The sequence below is a fragment of the Macaca thibetana genome, chromosome 6 (genome assembly GCF_024542745.1).
Source record: "Macaca thibetana thibetana isolate TM-01 chromosome 6, ASM2454274v1, whole genome shotgun sequence".
Classification (NCBI taxonomy): Eukaryota; Metazoa; Chordata; class Mammalia; order Primates; family Cercopithecidae; genus Macaca; species Macaca thibetana.
Window position 1 is genome coordinate 122,738,642 of NC_065583.1, and position 22,158 is coordinate 122,760,799.

The following is a 22,158-nucleotide window of genomic DNA, read 5'->3' on the forward strand; positions in this document are numbered from 1 at the left end:
TGTGGGATCTGACACTATCCCAAGCAGACAGTGTCAGAACTGAAATGCATTATAGGATACCCAGGTAGTGTCTGCTAGAAAACTGCTTTGAGGGGGAGAATCCAAAATATGTGGTTATAGAAGTGTTCTGTGTTGAGAGTAGAAAGGAAAAATAGTTTTTTGTTTTGTTTTGTTTTCTTTTCTTTTACACAGATCTTATAGTCTAGAAAAGCCATAACACCTAAAGGAATTACTTTCCATCAAAATGAACACAACTTGGCTGAACCAAAAGTATACATTACTATAAAAAATTTCATAAGTGATAAGAAATTAACTAGTATTCATGAGAAAGATATTTTTAAATAAACTCTTAAATCTGTGTGAAAATTTTCATTTATTTATTTACTTTTGTAGAGAGGCAGGGTTTCACCATGTTGCCCAGGCTGCCCTCAAACTCCTGGCCTCAAGAGATTCTCCAGCCTCAGCGCCCCCATAGTGCTGGGATTACAGGTGTGAGCCACCACGTCTGGCCCAAGAGAATCAACGTGCTTTTTCTGAAAATGGTTATATTCTTAATTATACCAGCTCTTTGCATTTGCATTGTCTCATTATTTAGAGGCAAGTATTTAGACAGTTACAGGTGGATCTTTGACCACTTACAGTTTTTTTTGTGTGTGTGTGTGTGTGTTTTGAGACAGCATTTCACTGTTCTTGCCCAGGCTGGAGTGCAACGGCACAACCTCCGTCTCCCAGTTCAAGCGATTCTCAGCCTGGATTAAGGCATGCAACACCAAACCCTGCTAATTTTGTATTTTTAGTAAAGACGGGGTTTCTCCATGTTGGTCAGATTGCTCTCAAACTCCTGACCTCAGGTGATCCACCTGCCTCAGCCTCCCAAAGTGCTGGGATTGTAGGCGTGAGCCACTGCACCCGGGCCGTAGTTGTTTTATGTCTACACACTAGATCGTGCTGGAAGAAAGGCCCATCAAAAAGCTCCCCTAACAAAATAACTTGACCAAAAAAATTGTATTATGACTTTTTGTCAGAATATGCCGCTATTTTCCACTTTGCAGACTATTAAATCACTATCTTTTTTTTACATAATCTATCAAAAAAGCCCATTTCTAGCATCTGCTTCAAAAATTTATTCTTAGCACATCTTAAAAACAATTTTAATAATTTGCAATCTCCTTGAATGTCTGTAAATGTATCTGTAAAAAACTATTCTATTTTTATTTATATAAGTTAAATGAACATTCCTTAGTGAGTCCTAATGTATAATGATATTGCAAAGTTCACATTATTCCTGAAATTTTAGTCATGAGCCATTCGAAAGTCGTATTTATGTGGGGAAAAAAAAGGGTTCCAGATATACGAAAAGGCTTTGAAAAAATGTTTATAAGGAAAAAGCAGGTTATCAGAAGAATAGTACAGAAACACAAAGTTTTCAGATTTTCTTGAATAAATGTTTCTTCATTTGCTATGTGCCCTTAGAATAATTTTCACACTTTTAGTGTTTTGTTTTGTTTTGAAGACAGAGTCTCGCTCCTTCACCCAGGCTGGACTGCAGTGGCGCGATCTCAGCTCCCTGCAACCTCATGCCACCCCACCTGGCTAATTTTTGTATTTTTAGTAGAGATGGGGTTTGGCCATGTTGGCTAGGCTGGTCTTGAATTCTTGACCTCAAGTGATCTGCCCGCCTGTGCCTCCCAAAGTGCTGGGATTACAGGTGTGAGCCACCACACCCAGCCACAGTGTTTTGTTTTTTAATTGTTTTTCCCAGTTATACTTGTTCAAACTAAAACTCAATTATTTAAGAGTCCGCAGCACTTGAGCTACAACCAACTACCCCTCCTGCATCCAATCTGGGCAGCTATAATCAAGAGAAGACAGGTTTCTTCCCCCGTCTCATCTCCTAAACAAGGGGTACACCTTACTGGGAGAGGCAGACTGCCAACATTTCTCACCCGCTCCAACTCGAATTGAAGAAGTTAAATTCCTGATAACTCCAGTCAAGAAATCTGAGGCTCCTTTATTCCACCCAACCCCCACTCACAGAATGAAGGCTCTAACCCAGGTTCATCAGCCCAAGAAAACTGAGCCCTAATTGCTCTTGCTCCAGCTATCTAACAGGGCAGTAGTTTCACTCTGGGAAAACAAACTGAGAAGATTCAGGCTATTGCTCCACCTAGCATGAGGAGTAATGACTCAAAGATTTTGCCAAGGGTAAGAAGCAATCTCTCAAAGGAACTAACTTTATTCAACACTAACAGCCCTCTCACAAACAATGGAGATACTGGTAGTAATAAGAGGCTGGTAGCTCCTCTCCATGAAGAGCAATAAGCTGAATCACAGGCCAGTTAGTTCTGAATGAATCTGAGAAAGAGATACGTTAAGGAGAGCCCTACTACGGTCAGAACCAACCTCAGGAGGCAGGGCCTCAAAACTACACCTGCCATAACTAAATTGGATCAGAGCATGGATCATAATGTAGGCCCCCACAGGCATTAATGAAAACAATAGAGCAATTAGCTGGGAATTAATGGAGCCTGACAGATGGGTTTGATACCAAATGAGACAAACAGTTTTACAGAAAGATGGGGAAAGACACAGAGAACTCAGATAAATCGTCCTCATCCCAAAGTGACTGTGCACAAACGCTTTTCTCTGCACCTCAATGATTTTACTTTCCCTCATAGAAAAAGGAGATCAATATTTAAAATGAGTACAGCAGGGACTAAGAATAATTCTAAATCACCACATTCATGGAATTATGAACAAATTACATAATGTTCAGAAAAGCACTTTGCAAACTGAAGTACACCATGTCTGGTGGGTATCATTATGAACAAGTCAACCTATGTAACAGTAAAAAACAGTATAGAAAAAGATGCTCTGTTCAACATATCTGACTAGTAAGAATTAAAATTTTTGAAACTGATTACTACAAAAGACAACTTTGAAATAAATGGCTTAGTGCGCTGATGGTATAATAAAAACTGACTTGTTAACTAATAGAACAGGCAGGGCATGGTGGCGCATGCCTGTAATCCCAGCAATTTGGGAGACCGAGGCAGGCAGATCACTTGACGTCAGGCATTAGAGACCATCCTAGCGAACATGGCAAAAACCTCACCTCTACTATTAATAAAAATATAGAAATTAGTCAGGCATAGTGACCCACCCCTGTAATCCCAAATACGCAGGAGGCTGAGGCAGAAGAATCGCTTGAACCCAGGAAGCGTAGGCTACAATAAGCCAAGATCATGCCACTGCAATCCAGCCTGGGTGACAGAGCAACGCTCCGTCTCAAAAAAAAAAAAAAAAAAAAAAAAAAATTAATACAGCCAACAAATTAGATAACTTAGATGGTAATATAAATGTTTTGGGTTTTTGTTTTTGTTTAGTTTTGAGACAGTTTTGCTCTTGTTGCCCAGGCTGGAATGCAATGGTGCAATCTTGGCTCACCACAACCTCCACCTCCTGGGTTCAAGCAATTCTCCTGCCACAGTCTCTTGAGTAAATGGGATTACAGGCATGCACTACCACGCCTAGCTAATTTTGTATTTTCAGTAGAGACAGGGTTTCTCCATGTTGGTCAGGCTGGTCTCGAACTCCTGACCTCAGGTGATCCACCCACCTCGGCCTCCCAAAGTGCTGAGATTACAAGGGGTGAGCCACCATGCCCGGCCACAAATGTACTTCTCTGCAAAGATATTATTACTTCTCCATGACTTAATTACATTTGTGTAAAAAACGAATGCAAGAGAAGCAGACAGAAAGAGAGATGCAGAAAGAATACCTTTGTTGATGATGGTGGAGTAGGGAAATTAAGCCAGGCTGGAGCAAAGTCATGCTGCGCCATTTAGGTCCAGTCTCTCCAACTCAGTGAAACAAGGCTTCAACACCTCATGGCAAGTCCCTGTCATATAAAAATGGAAGGAATTAGACCTGCAGCTCCTGGCCAAAATTTATCGCCTTTATATTACAATGATCTTCCTACTTACTACTATAGGATTCTATTTATAATGAAAATCCAGAAAAGACAAAACTACGGTGATAGAAAATAGATCAACTTGGAAGGGGGATGACTGCAAGAAACAAGAGGGAATTTTCTGGGTAACTGAGTATTATCTTGATTACGGTGGTTATTACTACAGTACACATTTGTCAAACCTCAAATTATAAACTTAAAACTGATTTTTTCATAAAGTATACCTCAGTATAGCTTTTTAAAAAAAATCAAATAGATAACTAGACATCAAGTGTTTCCTGACATAACCCAAAATGAAATACGGAGTACCATCTATGACATAGTCTTGTGCCCACCTAAAATAAAATTAGAAATCTGATTTAACTACCAATTAGCAGGACATTCAAGATGGAGAACAAGTTAAAGGACATCTGGGGGAAGTAATAAGTCAAATCCAGATCATGGGATAATTTAAAGGTTAAATGAGCTGGTTTCTACAACAAACAGTGGCTTTTAATGGGCAGATGAACTAAGAATCCTTTATGTGAACAAATCAACCTTAAAAAAAAAGAAAGAAAGAAAATTATGAAACAATCAAAACTTTGAACACAAGCTGGATATTATTAAATGGCACTAAGGAATAATCACTTTAGATGTGATAATGGTATGGTGGTTATGTTTTAGAAGGAAGACAGGCCAGGCGCAGTGGCTCATGCCTGTCATCCCAGCACTCTGGGAAGCCAAGGTGGGAGATCACCTGAAGTCAGGAGTTCGGAACCAGCCTAGACAACATGGTGAAACTCCATCTCTACTAAAATAAAAAATTAGCTGGGCATGATGGCGGGTGCCTGTAATCCCAGCTACTTGAGAGGCTGAGGCGGGAAAATCACTTGAACCTGGGAGGCAGAGGTTGCAGTAAGCTGAGATAACGCCACTGCACTCCAGCCTGGGCAACAGAGCAAGGCTCCCTCTCAAAATAATAATAAATAAAAAAGACATATACTCAAATCTTTACAACTAAATTGATGATACATCTGGACTGTTTTTAAACCAGGGAATGGGCCTGGCACAGCGGCTCACGTCTATAATCCCACCACTTTGTGGTGCTGAGGTGGGCAGGTGGATCACTTGAGGTCAGGAGTTCAAGACCAGCCTGGCCAGCATAGAGAAACCTGTCTCTACCAAAAATACAAAAAAAAATTAGCCAGGTGTGGTGGCATGCGCCTGTAATCCCAGCTGCTCAGGAGGCTGAGGCAAGAGAATTGCTTGAACCTGGCCCGGGAGATAGAGATTGCAGTGAGCCGAGACAGTCACTGCACTCCAGCCTGTGCAACAAAAGCAAAACTGTCTCAAAAAAGAAAAGAAAAGAAAGGTTAAGAGTAACCAGATATAAAAAGCAAATACAACTAGTTAAAACTGACAATGAAAGTGAAAATGTTTAAATGCTCATATTGGCTGAGGGAGAAAAACTCTGATACAACTTGAAAACCTTAAGAGGAATTCCAATAAAACACTCACGAAACAAAATACAGGTTTTGAGACTGTCTAACCAAAATATAGTGCACATCACAAAAATCCAGGTATTCAGAATCCTATTTATTTCTATTTGCATTAAATTTCAAAGTCTTGTGGAATAACAATGAAAACTAACGTGTTTTAAAATTTATAAAAGATTTTTTCTTTTAACATGAAGTTAAATGCTAAATGGTGCTTTGTGATACACACTTTTCCAACAACTCTGTTGAAAACTCTTAAAACTGTAGTTTCAGTAACTCAGTGGGAATGAAAAGCTTGTACCAAATAAAAATTCGTAAGAAACTTCAGAGAACTGAACCAAAAACTGGCAGGGCTCACGCCTACAAAAAAATTTTAAAAATAGCTGAGTGTGGTGGTCTATGCCTGTAGTTTCAGCTACTAGGGAGCCTGAGGGAAGAGGATTGCTTGAGACCAGAAGTTTGAGGCTGCAGTGAGCTATGATCATGCCACTGTACTTCAGCCCAGGTGACAGAGAAGATCCTATCTTAAAAAATAGAAGTTAACTCATGTTCTGAAAAAAGCTTTTAATAAAAAAAAAAAAAGCAGTATTGTTATGGCAGTTACACAAGTATATAAAGGTTAATTAAAGTTTCACAAGTTCCACACCACTCATCTTAACTGCATTGTGCCATCTGATTTTGTCTCATCTTCCTTTCCCTGTGTATGTTATGGGTTGAACTGTGTCCCCCCAACCAATAAGACGTATGTTGAAGTCATAGCCCCCAATACCTTAAATTAGCAATATTTGAAGATAAGGTCTTTAAAGAAGTGACTAACTGCAAATGAGGCAATTAGAGTGGGTTCTATTCCTACAAGACTGTGCCCTTATAAGAAATTTGGACACATGCACAGATAAAAGGACCATGTGAAGAGGCAGCAAGCAGACAGTCATTTGCAAACCAAGGAGAGAGGTCTCAGAAGCAATCAACCCTCTACTGATGCCTCTATCCTGAACTTAGAACTCCCAAAACTGAGAAAATAATTTTCTGTTGTTTAAGCCACCCAGTCTGCAGTATGCCCTAGTAAACTAATGGCAGCCGTAGTAAACTAATACAAACAACTTTAGAAATAGACCAACTAAAATGTTTATGTATTATTTCCTTTACACATACACAACAACCAAGTACATACAGAAGACAACTACCCTCCCCCCCCAAAAAAGGCAAATCAACAGTCCTACTAACAATCCAGGAGTCAGCATTCCACAACTCATTAGAAATCTTCCACTGGCCCCCCACTGGTAAATTTGACTGGCTTAAGAAAAAACTATTTTTTAAGAAATCTACTGGATTCTGTTATATGTGAAGGTCCCACGTGGACATAAAGAGTTTAAGATACACAAACAGGTCTGGCACGGTAGATCCCGCCTGTAATACCAGCACTTTGGGAGGCCAAGACGGGCAGATCATGAGGTCAGGAGATCAAGACCATCCTGGCTAACATGGTGAAACCCCATCTCTACTAAAAATACAAAAAAATTAGCCGGGCGTGGTGGTGAGTGCCCGTTGTCCCAGCTACTCCAGCGGCCGAGGCAGGAGAATGGAGTGAACCTGGGAGGCGGAGCTTACAGTGAACCGAGATTGCGCCACTGCACTCCAGCCTGGGCTACAGAGCGGGGCTACAGAGCAAGACTCCGTCTCAAAAAAAAAAAAAAAAAAAAAGATACACAAACACTGCTAGTATGAAAACCCTAATTTTTTTTTCTCTGTCACCAAATTTACAATTTATTCACGACATCCATGTAGAATACAAATTTCCCCAGGAGAAAGCTGGTTCTGAAAAAAATAAAACCTAAGTGTACATCTTTAAGTGCACATGCCTGACTTTAATTTTTTAAAAAAGATTATTCTTCAGACTGAAAAATAATACACTTTGGCAAAAAATACACAAATAGATGAAACTTTTTCTCTTTTTTGTTATGTTTTATTTCTGACTCTACCAAATTTGTGCTGTTTTCAAAGAAAAACTTACTCAAATTGATTCCGTCAGAATAACAAACTTAGTCTTTAAAATGATTTCAGAAAACTTTAAGCTTTAAAATCACAAAGACCATCAAAAACACCCAAAATCAACCAATAGCTAAGGAATTCTAACTACAACCAGAGTAGAGTAAAAATCCTCAACAAAATACCAGTAAACCAAATCTAGCAGCATATAAAAAGGATCAAACACCGTACAAAGTAGTATTTTCCCAGGAATGCAAGAGTGACTCAACATACAAAAATCAATCAAAAATACACCACACTAATAACATGAAAGAAAAATACCAAATGATCATCTTAATTGATGCAGAAAAAGCATTTGACAAAATCTAGCACCCTTTAATTATAAAAATACTCAACAAACTGGAAACAAGAAGGAAACTTGCTCAACCTGATAAACAACATCTATTAAAAAAAAACCCACAGCAAAGCATCCTCAACTGTGAAAGACTGAAAGCTTTCCCCTTAAGATCAGGAACAAGACAAGAATGCCCTGCTTTCACAAGCTCTATTCAACACTGTAGCAGATGTTCTAACCATAGTAACTAGGCAAGAAGAGAAATGAAAGCCACCCTGAGCCAGCACAGTGCAAAGCACCTTTAGTCCCAGATACGTGGGAGCCTGGGACGGGAGAAGTGCTAGAGCCCCGCAGTTCGAGGCTGTAGAGTGCTATAACGGCACCTGTGAAAAGCACTACACTGCAGCCTGGGGAACATAGTGAGACAGTGCAAATTTTTTTAAAAGCATCCAAATTGGAAGGAAGAAGTAAAATTATTCCTATTCACACATTACATGATCTTATACAAATTCTAAAGAGTCCAAAAAATATGTATTAGAGCTAATTAAATTCAGAAAACCTGCAAGATACAAGACCAACACACAAAAACAGCTGTGTGTATATATACTATTAACAATCCAAAAAAGAAATTAAGAAAACTCAATTTGCAGTAAAATCCAAAAGCATAAAATACCTATAATAAACATAATGAAGAAAATGTAACACTTGTACACCAAAAACTATTAAGACAATGCTGAAAGAAATGTTAAAAGACCTAAACAGAAAGACATTCCTGGCCGGGCACAGTGGCTCAAGCCTGTAATCCCAGCACTTTGGGAGGCTGAGGCAGGTGGGTCACGTGAGATCAGGAGTTTGAGACAAGACTGACCAACATGGTGAAACCCCATCTCTACTAAAAAAAACAAACAAACAAAAAAATTAGCTGGGTGTGGACGCAGGCGCCTGTAATCCCAGCTACTTGGAAGGCTGAGGTAGGAGAATCGCTAGAACCCAGGAGGCGGCGGTTGCAGTGAGCCGAGATCATGCCATTGCACTCCAGCCTGGGAGACAGGGCGAGACTCTGCGTCTCAAAAAAAAAAAAAGAAAAAGACAAGACAGACAGCCCTGAGGAATGGGAAACTTAACATTGTTAAGACAGCAATACTACCCAATCATCATCTACAGATTCAACGCAATCTCTATTAAAATTCCAACACTCAGCCAGGCACAGTGGTTTACGCCTATAATCCCAGCACTTTGGGAGGACGAAGGGAGGAGACTGCTTGAGCTCAGTGGCTCAGAACCAGCCTGGGCAACATGGCGAACCTCGTCTCTACCAAAAATAAAAAAATTAGCCAGGCATGGTGGCTCGTACCTGTGGTCCCAGCTACTTCGGACAATGAGGCGGAAGGATCGCTTGAGCCCGGAAGCAGAGGATGCAGTGAGCCAAGATCACACCACTGCACTCCAGCCTGAGCGACAAAGTGAGACCCTATTGATTCGGAAGGAAGAAAGGAAGTGCTGGGAAGAAAAGGGCATGATCCCTGGCTAGGGCTCCACCTCCATGAGATCCCTGGCTAGGGCTTCACCCCCCTGAGAAAGAGTAAGACCACATTGATATGGAAGTGGGCAGACAAGTGCTGGAAAGGGAAGGGCATGGTCCCTTGCTAGGGCTCCATCCCTGGGTCTGTGCCCACGGCATTTCTGTTTTCCTGCCCAAATGCTGCATTTCCCAAGACCACTCTGCCAGTCACACCCCCAACGTGTGCCTATAAAACCCTCCGAGACTAGTAGGCAGACACACAAGTGGCTGGACGTCATTAAGAGAGACATATCGGCAAAACACACAAACAGCTGGACGTCGAGGGGAGCATGCCAGTGGAAGACCACACGTCAGTGGAAGACCACATGCCGGTGGAAGACCACACTGACAGAGAGCGGGCTGGCAGGCCATCGACCAGTGGAAGGGCTCGAAGTTTCGCTGAGTTTGGCAGGTGCAGTCAGAGGAGAGCCCAGGTCGCTGAGCTGCAGGACTCCAGGGGAAAACCACCCTCCCACTCCATCTCCCTCCTGGCTTCCCATCCATCTGCTGAAAACTTCCACTCAATAAAACCTTGCACTCATTCTCCAAGCCCAAGTGTGATTCGATTCTTCCCATAGAGCAAGGCAAGAAAGCCCTCTGTCCTTGCGATAAAGCAGGGCATCTAACTGAGCTAATACAAGCCGCCTACAGATGGCTAGACTGAAAGGGCACCCTGTAACACATGCCCACTGAGGCTTCAGGAACTGTAAACATTCACCCCAGGTGCTGTAGTGGGGTCGGAGTCCCACAGCCTGCCCTGTCTGCATGCTCTGCATAGAGATTTGAGCAGCGGGGTGCCAAAGCAGCAAGCCACACCCCCATCACTCGCCCTGCAAGGGGGATAAGAGAACTTTTCCATAAGTTTCACTATTTCAAAAAAGAAAAAATCCAACACACTCTTTCGTGCAGAAATAGAAAAGGCCATTCTCAATTTCCTTTGGAAGTGCAAGGGGCCCTAAACATCCAAAAACAATGCAGAAAAAGAATAAAGTTACAGAATTCACACTTCCCTATTTCGAAACTTACTGCAAAGTAATAGTGAGCTGGCCATTTGTAGATCTTCTTAGGAAAAATATTCAAGTCCTTTGCCCATTTTGATTATTTATTTTTTGAGACGAAGTCTCACTCTATCACCCAGGCTGGAGTACAGTGGCACTACCATGACTCAATGCAGCCTCCACCGCCTGGGTGCAAACAACCCTACCACCTCAGCCTCCCAAGTGGCTCGGAATATAGGCATGCCCCAACACACCCAACTAATTTTAAAAATATTTTTCATAGAGATGGGGTCTCACTATGTTGCCCAGGTTGGTATCCAACTCCTGGAATCAAACAATCCTCCCACCTCAGCCATAGTGATCAAAGCAGTGTACTACGGCCTAAGAACAGACATATAAACCAAAAATAAGCCCACACATCTATACCCAAGTTATTTTCAACAACACTGCTAAGATCATTCAATACGGAACTGTCTTTTCAAAAAACAGACTGGGACAACTAAATAGCCACTGGACCCCCCTACCCAAACCACATACAAAAATAAACTCAGCTGGGTGCAGTAGCTCACGTCTGTAATCTCAGTACTTTGGGAGGCCAAAGCAAGTGGATCGCTTGAGGTCAGGAGTTCAAGACCAGCCTGGCCAACACGGCAAAATCCAACATGGCACGGTGGTAGGTGCCTGTAATCCCAGCTCCTTGGGAGGCTGAGGCAGGACAATAGCTTGAACCCAGGAGGCGGAGGTTGCAATGAGCTGGAATCGCACCACTACACTCCAGCCTGGGTAACAGAGCAAGACTCTGTCTCAAAAATAAATAAAACTCAAAATAAATCAAATACCTAAATATAAAAGCAAAAACTATAAAACTCTTAGAACAGGGAGATATAGCTTCTTGACCTTGGATTTAGCAATGAATTCTTAAATATGACACCAAAACCAAGAGTATTAAAAAAAAAAAAAAAAAACTTCATGAACATTTAAAACACGTGCAAAGAATATTATCTATAAAGTAAAAAGACAACTGACAGAATAGAAGAAAATATATGCACCTCATATCTAATAAGGTCTAGTATCCAGAATATATAAAGAATTCTTCCAACTCAACAACAAAAAGACAACTCAATTTTAAAATGTACAAAGGACCAAATGCAGTGGCTTGTGCCTGTAATCCCAGCACTTTGGGAGGCCAAGGCAGGAGGATCACTTGACCCAGGAGTTTCAGACTAACCTGGGCAACAGAGTCCTCATCTCTACAAAAAATTTTTTAAAACTTAGCCAGGTGTGGTGGGGCACACCTGTATTCCCAGCCACTCAAGAGGCTGAGGTTGGAGGACTGCCTGTGACCAGGAGGTGAGGACTACAGTGAGCCTTGATAGTGCCAGTGCACTATAGCCTGGGGAGCAGAACAAGATCCTGTCTCAAAAATAAATAAATAAAATAAATAACAAAATAAAAATGGGCAAAGTACTTGAATATTTTCCCAAGATAAACAAATGACCAATAAGCACATAAAATATACTGAATATCATTAGGGAAATGCAAACCAAAACCACAATGAAATACTACTTTGCTCCCACTAGAATGGCTATACTCAAAAAAAGAAAAAAACAGAAAATAAATGTTACCAAAGACATGGAAAAACTAGAACCCCTGTATATTGTTGGCGTGAAGGTAAAAGGGTTCAACAACTATAAAAGTTTGGCAATTCCTTAAAAAGTCAAACACACGATTACCACATGACTCAGCAATACCATTACTAGGTATATATACAGAAGAACTGAAAAAGGGTGCTCAAATTCTTGTACACCAGTGTTCAAAACAGCACTACTCACAGTAGCCAAAAGGAAGAAACACCCCAAACGTCCATCAATAGAAAATGAACAAAATGTGGCATATACAATGAAATCGTAACGATAAAAAGGAATGAATTACTAATACATGCTGAGTATAAACATCAAAAACAAAGAGAAGCCAGACACAAAAGATCACGTTGTATGCCTCAAGTTGTAAGAAGTATCCATAACAGGTAAATTCATAGAGGCAAAAAGCAGATTAGTGTTACCAGAGACTGTTGGGAGGGTGGAATGGGGGTGACTGCTTAGAGACAGTTCTCTTTCGGGTTGATGAAAACATTCCAGAACTTGACAGAGGTGGAGGTTTGAAAACACTATGAATGTACTAAATGCCAATGAATTGTATACTTTAAATGATTAACTTTATGTGATGTTATTTTTACTTTAATAAAAATAAGTAGAGTACTATATTATAATCTCTTGAATAAATTAAAAAATCGTAAGTCCAGATAAATACAAATAAACGAATGTAAATTTAAGAAACAGGCTTTTCTATAATTTCTAAGTACCTCATCCCCCCCAAAAATTAACTGCAGCTTTGCAGTGAAATAGCCTGGCAAATGTGCCCTTAATTGACACATCAACATCAGCGACAGAACGAACTGATATTGTGTGCCTGAACAAGCGCCACTTACTTCTGTAATATTCTAGACCAAATAACCTGAATCTAAACAGAAGAAAAGCCAAACCTGAGAGACATACTAATAAAACTGCCCCCAAATTTTCAAGTGTCAGGTTTAAATTCAAGGAAAATAATTTTTAAAAACCAATCAAGTCAGGCAAAGTGGCTCATGCCTACAATCCCAGCACTTTGGGAGGCCCAGGTCGGGGGATCGCCTGAGCTCAGGAGTGTGAGACCAGCCTGGTCAACATGGCAAAATCCAATCTCTACCAAAAAAATACAAAAATTAGCCAGGTGTGGTGGTGCAGGCCTCTTGTCCCAGCTACTCAGGAGGCTGAGGCGGGAGGATGGTTTGGGCCTGGGAAGTGGAAGTTGCAGTGAGCCAAGATTCAAGATTCAACCACTGTACTTCAGCCTGGGCAACAGAGCCAGACTGACCAAAAAAAAAAGGTGTAAAACATATTTATTCTATTTTTGAGTCATGGTTTTAACTTTAAAAAACTATGACATTTTTATTCCACTGAACTGTTTGCTTCGGTTTTAACATAACGAAACTTTATTAATATTTAGTAGACATCTACTGCAAGCACAGTCATCTACAGACTTCCCTTGTTGATTCTCATTCAGTGGTACTTAAGCATTGCACAGAATTCTTTTAAATAAATACTAAGAGTTACGGGTCATCAGATAAGGATGGTAAATGCCCTACTACTCAAAGAAGAAAACACCTAAGGAACATGGCCACTACAGGTAGCAAAAATTGCCGCTTCCCTATTTTTTAGATGTTTGGTCCCGAAAGAAGTATCCAATGTCTTATCTGTTATCAAGCTATCTGTTTACAGATCAGATCAGATGATCTGAAACATGAAACTGCATTCATAAATTTTTAAGAAATCTGGGTTATTAGAAAGTCCCAACATTTGAAAACTTCCATTTTAATGTTCCTCTTATATGAAATTTGTTAGACTCCATCCTCTTCAGTTTACCTCTTAAGCTGTCAGCACCTTTCAATGCTTTTTCTTTTTTGTTGTTGTTGAGACAGAATCTTGCTCTGTCACCTAGGCTGGAGTACAGTGGTACAATCTTGGGTCACTGCAACATCCCCCTCTTGGGTTCAAGCAGTTCTCATGTCTCAGCCTCCCAAGTAGCTGGGATTACAGGTGTGTACCACCACGTGGGCCTGGATAATTTTTTTTTTTTTTTTTTTTTTTTTGGTATTTTTAGTAAAGACAGGGTTTTGCCATGTTGCCCAGGCTGGTCTCGAACTTCTGCCCTCAAGTGATCTGCCCGCCTCAGCCTCCCAAAGTACGAGAAGTACAGGTGGGAGCCACAGCGCCAGACCCTTTCTATGCTTTACTTGCATTTTTATCATAAAAATCAAAACAGGAAGTTATAAAAATTGTATTTGTTAAATTATTCCATATGAAAATTGCTATACATGTATTTAAGTACATACATATACATAAATATGGTGCGTTCAGCCTCCTAAAAATAAGGTGAAAAAAGCATTATATTCTGGAAACAAGATGCTTTTAATTCTCAATTTTTGAGACGTATTAAAGACGCAACACACAAAATATAATTGAACTTGAAAACTTACAAAGAACTTTTATATAAACTTCACTACCACAAGAAAATAAGCTTTACTCTCCATAAGGTAAACACATTTCTACTTACTGAGCTTCTCTTTCCTCACAAACTGAAACCAACTGAGTAATCACTGAAATTTATTCTAACAGCCTATGGAATCCTTTTTTGTTTTAAAGATTGGCAAGTTTTAATTTATAAATATATTGCAAACAATATGAACTCATTGGGATAAAATTTAATTTAAATCAACTCATTTATTGAACAACTATTAATAATATGAGCAATATGGCCTAAGCACTGGAAGATATGAGGCATAAGAGAGGGCAGTCCTGCCTCTAACAGCTTACAATCTAATAGCATTAACAAATAACTGTAATACAAGGCTGCTGCCTCAAATCCTCTTAGAAGTGTAGACACAAGCAATTTTTTCTCTGAAATATTTACCAAAAAGTGTCATCACTTCGAGTGTTCAAATGATAGATAAGCTTTTTTTAAAAAAATATGCTGCTGGGCATGGTGGCTCACGCCTGCAATCTCAGCACTTTGGGAGGCCGAGGAGGCTGATCACTGCAGGTCAGGAGTTCAAGACCAGCCTGGCCAACATGGTGAAACCCCATCTCTACTAAAAATATAAAAATTAGCCAAGTGTGGTGGCATGCGCCTATAATCCCAGCTATACTCAGGACACTGAGGCAGGTGAATCACTTCAACCTGGGAGGTGAAGGTTGCAGTGAGCCAAGATCAGGCCATTTGCACTCCAGCCTGGTGACAAGAGTGAAATTCCAACTCAAAAAACAAAAACAAAAACAACGCTGGAGCCAGGCCCAGTGGTTCACGCCCTTTGGGAGGCCAAGGCAGACCGACTGCTTAGGCCCAGAAGTTTGAGATCAGCCTGGTCAACATGGTGAAACCTCGCCTCTACAAAAACTAGCCAAGTGTAGTGGCATGCACCAGTAGTCCCAGCTACTAGGGAGGCTGAGGTGGCAAGATCACCTGAGCCTGGGAAGTCAAGGCTACAGTGAGCAATGATCGCTCCACTACACCCTAGTCTAAGCAACCGAGACTCCATCTCAAAAAAAAAAAAAAAAAAAAAAAGGCCAGATTATCTTACATGAAAAAAAAGGCAGAATTATAAAAGATTTAAGTAATTTGCCCCTAGGCTACAAGAGCCAATAAATGACAGAAGCTAAGCAATGTGAACCCAGGTCCCCCTGCCTCAAAAGCCCACTCTTTCACTACAGTATCGCTAACTTTCCCACAGCAATTATTGAATGTTAACAAACCCATTCTCCTAAGACATTTTTTAGAAAGTAACCAAATAACCTGTCTTCAAGACCTGTTTAACAAGTTAATGAAAGGTCTGCATTGCACTACAATATCCATGTGTTTTAATATAAAAAAGAATGTTTACTGTCAAGTAAAATAACCTTACAGCAAGCGGCTACCTTAGGTGTCGGCTACCCTAGGTGTTTCTTAAGCAATTTATATTTAAAAACACTGCTGAACTATGTAAAATCCTAGAGATGGCTTAGTCAAACATGAAAACAAGGCTACATGACTACAGTATTATCAAAAAGAACTATCTGGCCAGATGCAGTGGCTCACGCCTGTAATCCCAGCACTTAGGAGTTCAAGACCAGCCTGGGTGACACAGTGAAACATCATCTCTACTAAAAAGGTAAATTAGGAGATCGATTTGAGTAATAACTCCATCTCCCACGTGGCATGGGCAGCAATGCATCAATTAAAGTCTGTCTTTACTGGGAAAAAATTAGCTGCACATGGTAGCACACACTTGTAGTCCCAGTTTCTCAGGGGGCTGAGGCAGAAGGATCGCGAGCCTGAGCAACAGAACAAGGCCCTGACTCAAAAAAAGAGAGAAATACCTGACAATTACCTCATATGATACAGAATTTAACTTTTTAAAAAATAAGGTTCAGCCGGGCGCGGAGGCTCAAGCCTGTAATCCCAGCACTTTGGGAGGCCGAGACGGGCGGATCACGAGGTCAGGAGATCGAGACCATCCTGGCTAACACGGTGAAACCCCGTCTCTACTAAAAAATACAAAAAGCTAGCCGGGCGAGGTGGCGGGCGCCTGTAGTCCCAGCTACTCAGGAGGCTGAGGCAGGAGAATGGCGTAAACCCGGGAGGCGGAGCTTGCAGTGAGCTGAGATCTGGCCGCTGCACTGCAGGCCGGGCGACAGAGCTAGACTCCGTCTCAAAAAAAAAAAAAATAAGGTTCATGGCCAAGCGCAGTGGCTCATGCCTGTAATCCCAGCACTTTGGGAAGCCAAGGAGGGAGTATTACCCGAGATCAGGAGTTCGAGACCAGCCTGGCCAAGATGGTGAAACCCCGTCTCTACTAAAAATACAAAACTTAGCCAGGAACAGTGGTGGCCACCTGTAATCCCAGCTACTCAGGAAGTTGAGAAGAATAGCCTGAGCCCAGGGGGTGGAGATTGCAGTGAGCCGAGATCACGCCACTGCACTCCAGTTGGGCAACAAGAGTGAGACTCTGTCGCAAAAACACAAAACAAAAAACAGGCTTCATACACTAGAATCAATAATTATCAAGGAGCTGCTAATGTACCATACCTTAAAATACAAAGGTAGGTTTTGTTATTTAAAGTTTTCAGGCCAGGCGCACTGGCTCACGCCTGTAATCTCGGCACTTTGGGAGGCCGAGGTGGGCGAATCACAAGGTCAGGAGTTCAAGGCCAGCCTGGCCAACTTGGTGAAACCCCGTCTCTACTAAAGATACAAATAATTAGCCAGTCATGGTGGCGCATGCCTGTAATCCCAGCTACTCGGGAGGCTGAGGCAGGAGAATCACTTGAACCCAGGAGGCAGAGGTGGCAGTGAGCACAGATTGTGCCACTGCACTCCAGTCTGGGAGACAGTATGATACTCTGTCTTTAAAAAAAAAAAAAAAACTTATTTACTCAAGACACAAACACTACAATGCTTTATATTTTGTTTTAATTACGTAGAAAATGAAATTACCTTCTCAAGCACTAACATAGAAAGAACATGGAATTTATCAGTTTCTCCCTGCCTGCATCCATGCCTTGGCCAGCAGCATAATTCTAAAACGAAAGAAAGAAAAGGAAGGAGAGGAAGGAAAGGGAAGGAAGTGGGGTGAGGGAGAGGCAAGGCAACAAAGTCACTTTAAGAATTTCAAGTAAGGGCTGGGAGCAGTGGCTCACTCCTGTAATCTCAGCACTTTGCGGTGGGTAGATCACTTGAAGTCAAGAGTTCCAAAAGAAAGAAAAAAAAAAATTGTTACAAATACATCTGGAACCACCAGGTCTAGTCGACCAAACACCACTTAATATATTCCAGGTACACCTAAATTCAAGTAGTATGGGGACAGTAGGAGGTCTTGAACAGCACACAGCAGTATGAGAAATCGGCACTTAATCCAGCAGGTAAGGGAAGTATTAAAAGCAAGTTTTAAAGTGACAATTACACGTCTGGAAGTATGCTTTCAGAAAATAAATCTCGTAGCAACGTGTAAAAGGAAGGGGAAGAGTCACCTTTCAATTCTTATCTCCTTCAGCCACCTCCTTCAGCCACCTTCCTTTCCAGGGCTAACCCAATACACCACATTACTGGTTTCCCCTGTATTCCTATGGCTACTCCTCCTCAGTCTCATCAGGTTCCACCCATCCCTAATGTTCATATATCCCAATGTCTAGCCCTAGTTCTAATATTAGTAATATAAAACTGAAAGTTAAAAACTATAAAAAAAAAGTCAGAAACTAAATACTATGACACTGCTGACTTTTGTTGTATCTACCAAACAGGAATATCACTAGTTTTACTTCACAGGAGTATGATTACATACAAGTATTTTGTATGTTAAAAGAACATAAATATTGTGGAATTGATATAGTATTCTGAAAGAACACAGAAAAGAACTGTACTAAGCGTACCCTGCCATTGTAAATGCACTCTTTGATTTTGTTTGAGAAATATTTATTGGAGTCCAAATCATGATTAATTCATATTAAATCCCACTTTATCATGAGATATAGTAAGATTTTTCCTGTTTAACAGATGCCTATTACCTAAAGAAACAAATAATTTTAAGCATAAAATTATTGCAACTGCAAAGCCAAACAATATATTCATAACTGGAAAAAAACAAAATGTGAAGCAAATGACATTTGGAGTACCAAAAAGTTAAATAATTACTAATAAACATTTATTTAGAGATAGTCTCACTCTGTCACCCAGGCTGCAAACTCCGCCTCCCAGGTTCAAGCAATTCTCCTGCCTCAGCCTCTCGAGTAGCTGGATTACAGGCATGTGCCACCATACCTGGTTAATATTTGTATTTTTAATAGAGACAAGGTTGTACCATGTTGGCCAGCTGGTCTCGAACTCCTGACCTCAAGCAATCTGCCTGTCTCAGCCTCCCAAAGTGCTGAGAATACAGGCATGACCACGGCCGGCCTAATAAATATTTATTTATTTATTTTTTTTTTTTTTTTTGAGATGGAGTCTGGCTCTGTCGCCCAGGCTGGAGTGCAGTGGCCGGATCTCAGCTCACTGCAAGCTCCGCCTCCCGGGTTTACGCCATTCTCCTGCCTCAGCCTCCAGAGTAGCTGGGACTACAGGCGCCCGCCACCTCGCCCGGCTAGTTTTTTTGTATTTTTTAGTAGAGACGGGGTTTCACCGTGTTAGCCAGGATGGTCTCGATCTCCTGACCTCGTGATCCGCCCGTCTCGGCCTCCCAAAGTGCTGGCATTACAGGCTTGAGCCACCACGCCCGGCCTTAAATATTTATAAAGAACAATAGAAAACTAAGAAACTATGATAATCACTACCATAACAGAAATATAAAAATACTCAATTTACACAAGATACTGAACTTGTTTATTCTGTTCATTAGTACCCATTACAAATACAACAGGATTTCAAATTCATGATGGCATCGTGACTTCAAAGATCCTATTTAAAAGGCAAAAAAGAACAAAGGAGTTAAAGAACAATAAAGGAATAAAACTGTGATAATGAAAAGGCCATGAGCCACTTCATGAAATTTTTGGAATGACATAAATGCAAGCATAATAACTGATGAAACAAGACAATGAAAGCCAAGGCCTAGAAGACATGTGGAAGGTAGAATACAGTGGGAAGCTGATCTGCTCCCCAGAATGCTGAAATGATTTAGGATTACAAAACTGCAGATACAAAGGAGGGCAGAGCGGGAAATGGGACTGAAAAGAAGTAGCTGAAAAACCTGAATGCACAATTGTCTACATGAATATAAGCAAACACAATAACATAACGATGACACCGAAACAAAAAGGAAAGGTAGATTCTCTCAAACACAAATAAGGAGCTAATATGGGTTCTGGCACCAAAAGATATTTGGCTTTTCAGGGTCCTACAACATTGACAGCTGTTCAATAAGCACTGCTAACATACACATTAACTCTCAAACAACTTTTTATTGCCTCATTCTTAAATATGAACTAATAATCATCAAACATTTTAAGCAAAGTAGCAAGTGAAAGAGATCATTAAACTATCAACAAAAAGGAAACAAAGAATTTAAGAAATAACTAGCAAAATAAATGAATTTTTCAGAAACAAGGACAAACAACAACTTCTAGAAGGAAAACAATACCTGCCTGCAAATGAAGAAAAAAATGAGACATTAAGCAAAAAAATTTTTAAAGCAAAAAAAACTGAAGCAGGCCGGGCGTGATGGCTCACGCCTGTAATCCCAGGACTTTGAGAGGCTGACATGGGTGGATCACCTGAGGTCAGGGGTTCTAGACCAGCCTGGCCAACATGGCAACCCCATCTCTACTAAAAATACAAAAACTTAGCTGGGCATGGTGGTGGGCGACTGTAATCCCAGTTACTTGGGAGGCTGAGGCAGGAGAATTGCTTAAACCAGGAGGTGGAGGTTGCAGTGAGCTGAGGTCGTGCCACTGCACTCCAGCATGAGCGACAGAGCAAGACTCTGTCAAAAAAAAAAAAGAAGCAAAAGATTTTCTTTTACAATTCTGGGAAGCCTAGGGACTGCTTCAGGAGAGTTCCTGCTCTGAGCATGGAAATAAAGATTCTATAACAATTCTTCTCCTCAAATGGAGGAGGAGAATATGTAAGAAAGTCTTGTAAACTGTAAACTACTATATAAATTACTTTAAAAAAAAAAAACCGGGCTAGGCGTGATGGCCAGGCAGGAGGATCACTTGAGGTCAGGAATTTAAGATCAGCCCGGGCAACACAGAGAAACCCCGTCTCTACTAAAATTCAAAACAGGCCAGACGTGGTGGTTCACGCCTATATCCCAACACTGTGGGAGGCTGAGGCAGGTGAATCACTTGAGGCCAGGAGTTTGAGACTAGCCTAGCCAACGTGGTGAAATCCCATCTCCACTAAAAATAAAAAAAATTAGCCAGGTGTGGTGGCGCACACCTGTAATCCCAGCTACTTGGGAAGCTGAGGCAGGAGAACTGGATGAACCCAGGAGGCAGAGGTTGCAGTGAGCCAATGTCATGCCACTGCACTCCAGCATGGGCAACACAGCAAGATTCCGTCTCAAAAAAATATATAAAATAATAAAATAAAATTCAAAACAATTAGCCAGGCTTGGTGGCACATGCCTGTGGTACCGGCTACTTGCGGGGGGGGGGGGCTGAGGCAGGACAATGGCTTGAGCCCAGCAAGTCGAGGTTGCAGTGAGCCCTGATTGTTCCACTGTACCACTCCAGCCTGGGCAACAGAGCGAGACCTTGTCTCCAAAAATAAAAATAAATAAATAAAAAGATTATGACAATTGCATTTAAATCCTAGTTCTTCTAGCACCATGAAAGCAAATTTGTTCAGTGGTTATTTGCCATTTATAGCATCTGATGCTATACAACACAAAATAGGTGGAAAACAAAGGTGCACTAAGGTAATGCTTATCCTGAAATTACCAAATGTGAAATCCACCAGACTAAATTTCTCTACTATTAATTTGATAACAAATTAATTTCATATCTGGTTACTTTGTGTTGAAACTCCACATCAGTAAAGAACAGTCAAAAGAAGTCTTGACTCTGAGGCCACACATGGTGGCTTACACCTGTAATCTCAACACTTTTGGGGAACTCAAGATGGGAGGATCACTTGAGGCCAGGAGTTCCAGACCAGCCTGGGCAAATAGAATCTAGTCCTTGGCTCTACAAGATATTAAGAAAATAAAAAAATAAATCTTGACTTTAAAAACTGAAAGTAACTAGACAGAGATAGAAAACGCTGACAAAAAGTAACCATCATATAGAAGGAAAAGGAAATACTGAGAGACTATGTGCAGATATCATACTGACTTTTACATACCTTAACCACTGCAAAAAAAAAAAAAAAATTTTTTTTTTTTTTTTTTTTTGAGATAGAGTTTCGCTCTGTCACCCAGGCTGGAGTGCACTGGCGCAATCTCAGCTCACTACAACCTCCACCTCTCCGGTTCAAGAGACTCTTCTGCCTCAGCTTCCCAAGTAGCTGGGACTACAGGTGCACGCCACCATACCCAGCTAATTTTTGTATTTTTAGTAGAGACGAGGTTTCACCACATTGGCCAGGAGGGTCACAAACTCCTGACCTCAGGTGATTCGCCCGCCTCGGCCTCCCCAAGTGTTGGGATTACAGGTCCTCATGAGCCACTGCACCCAACCAAAAAACTTATTTTAATATTCATTTCACAAATAAAAAACCTTTGGGCTTAAAAAGGTTGTCCCTAAGTCATCACAGCTAGCTCCTAA

General features: G+C 41.0%; 1 protein-coding gene across 4 annotated transcripts in view; it reads right to left on the bottom strand.

Moving 5' to 3' along the window:
* Positions 1 to 22,158, bottom strand: part of GPBP1 (GC-rich promoter binding protein 1) — an 84,848-nt gene that overhangs the window by 44,664 nt on the left and 18,026 nt on the right. For all 4 annotated transcript variants that reach the window (XM_050794663.1, XM_050794664.1, XM_050794661.1 and 1 more), the window contains exon 3: positions 3,782 to 3,901. In XM_050794663.1, coding sequence (XP_050650620.1) covers positions 3,782 to 3,844 — 63 coding nt within the window. In that variant the 5' untranslated portion in view covers positions 3,845 to 3,901. The remainder of the gene's footprint in view (positions 1 to 3,781; positions 3,902 to 22,158) is intronic.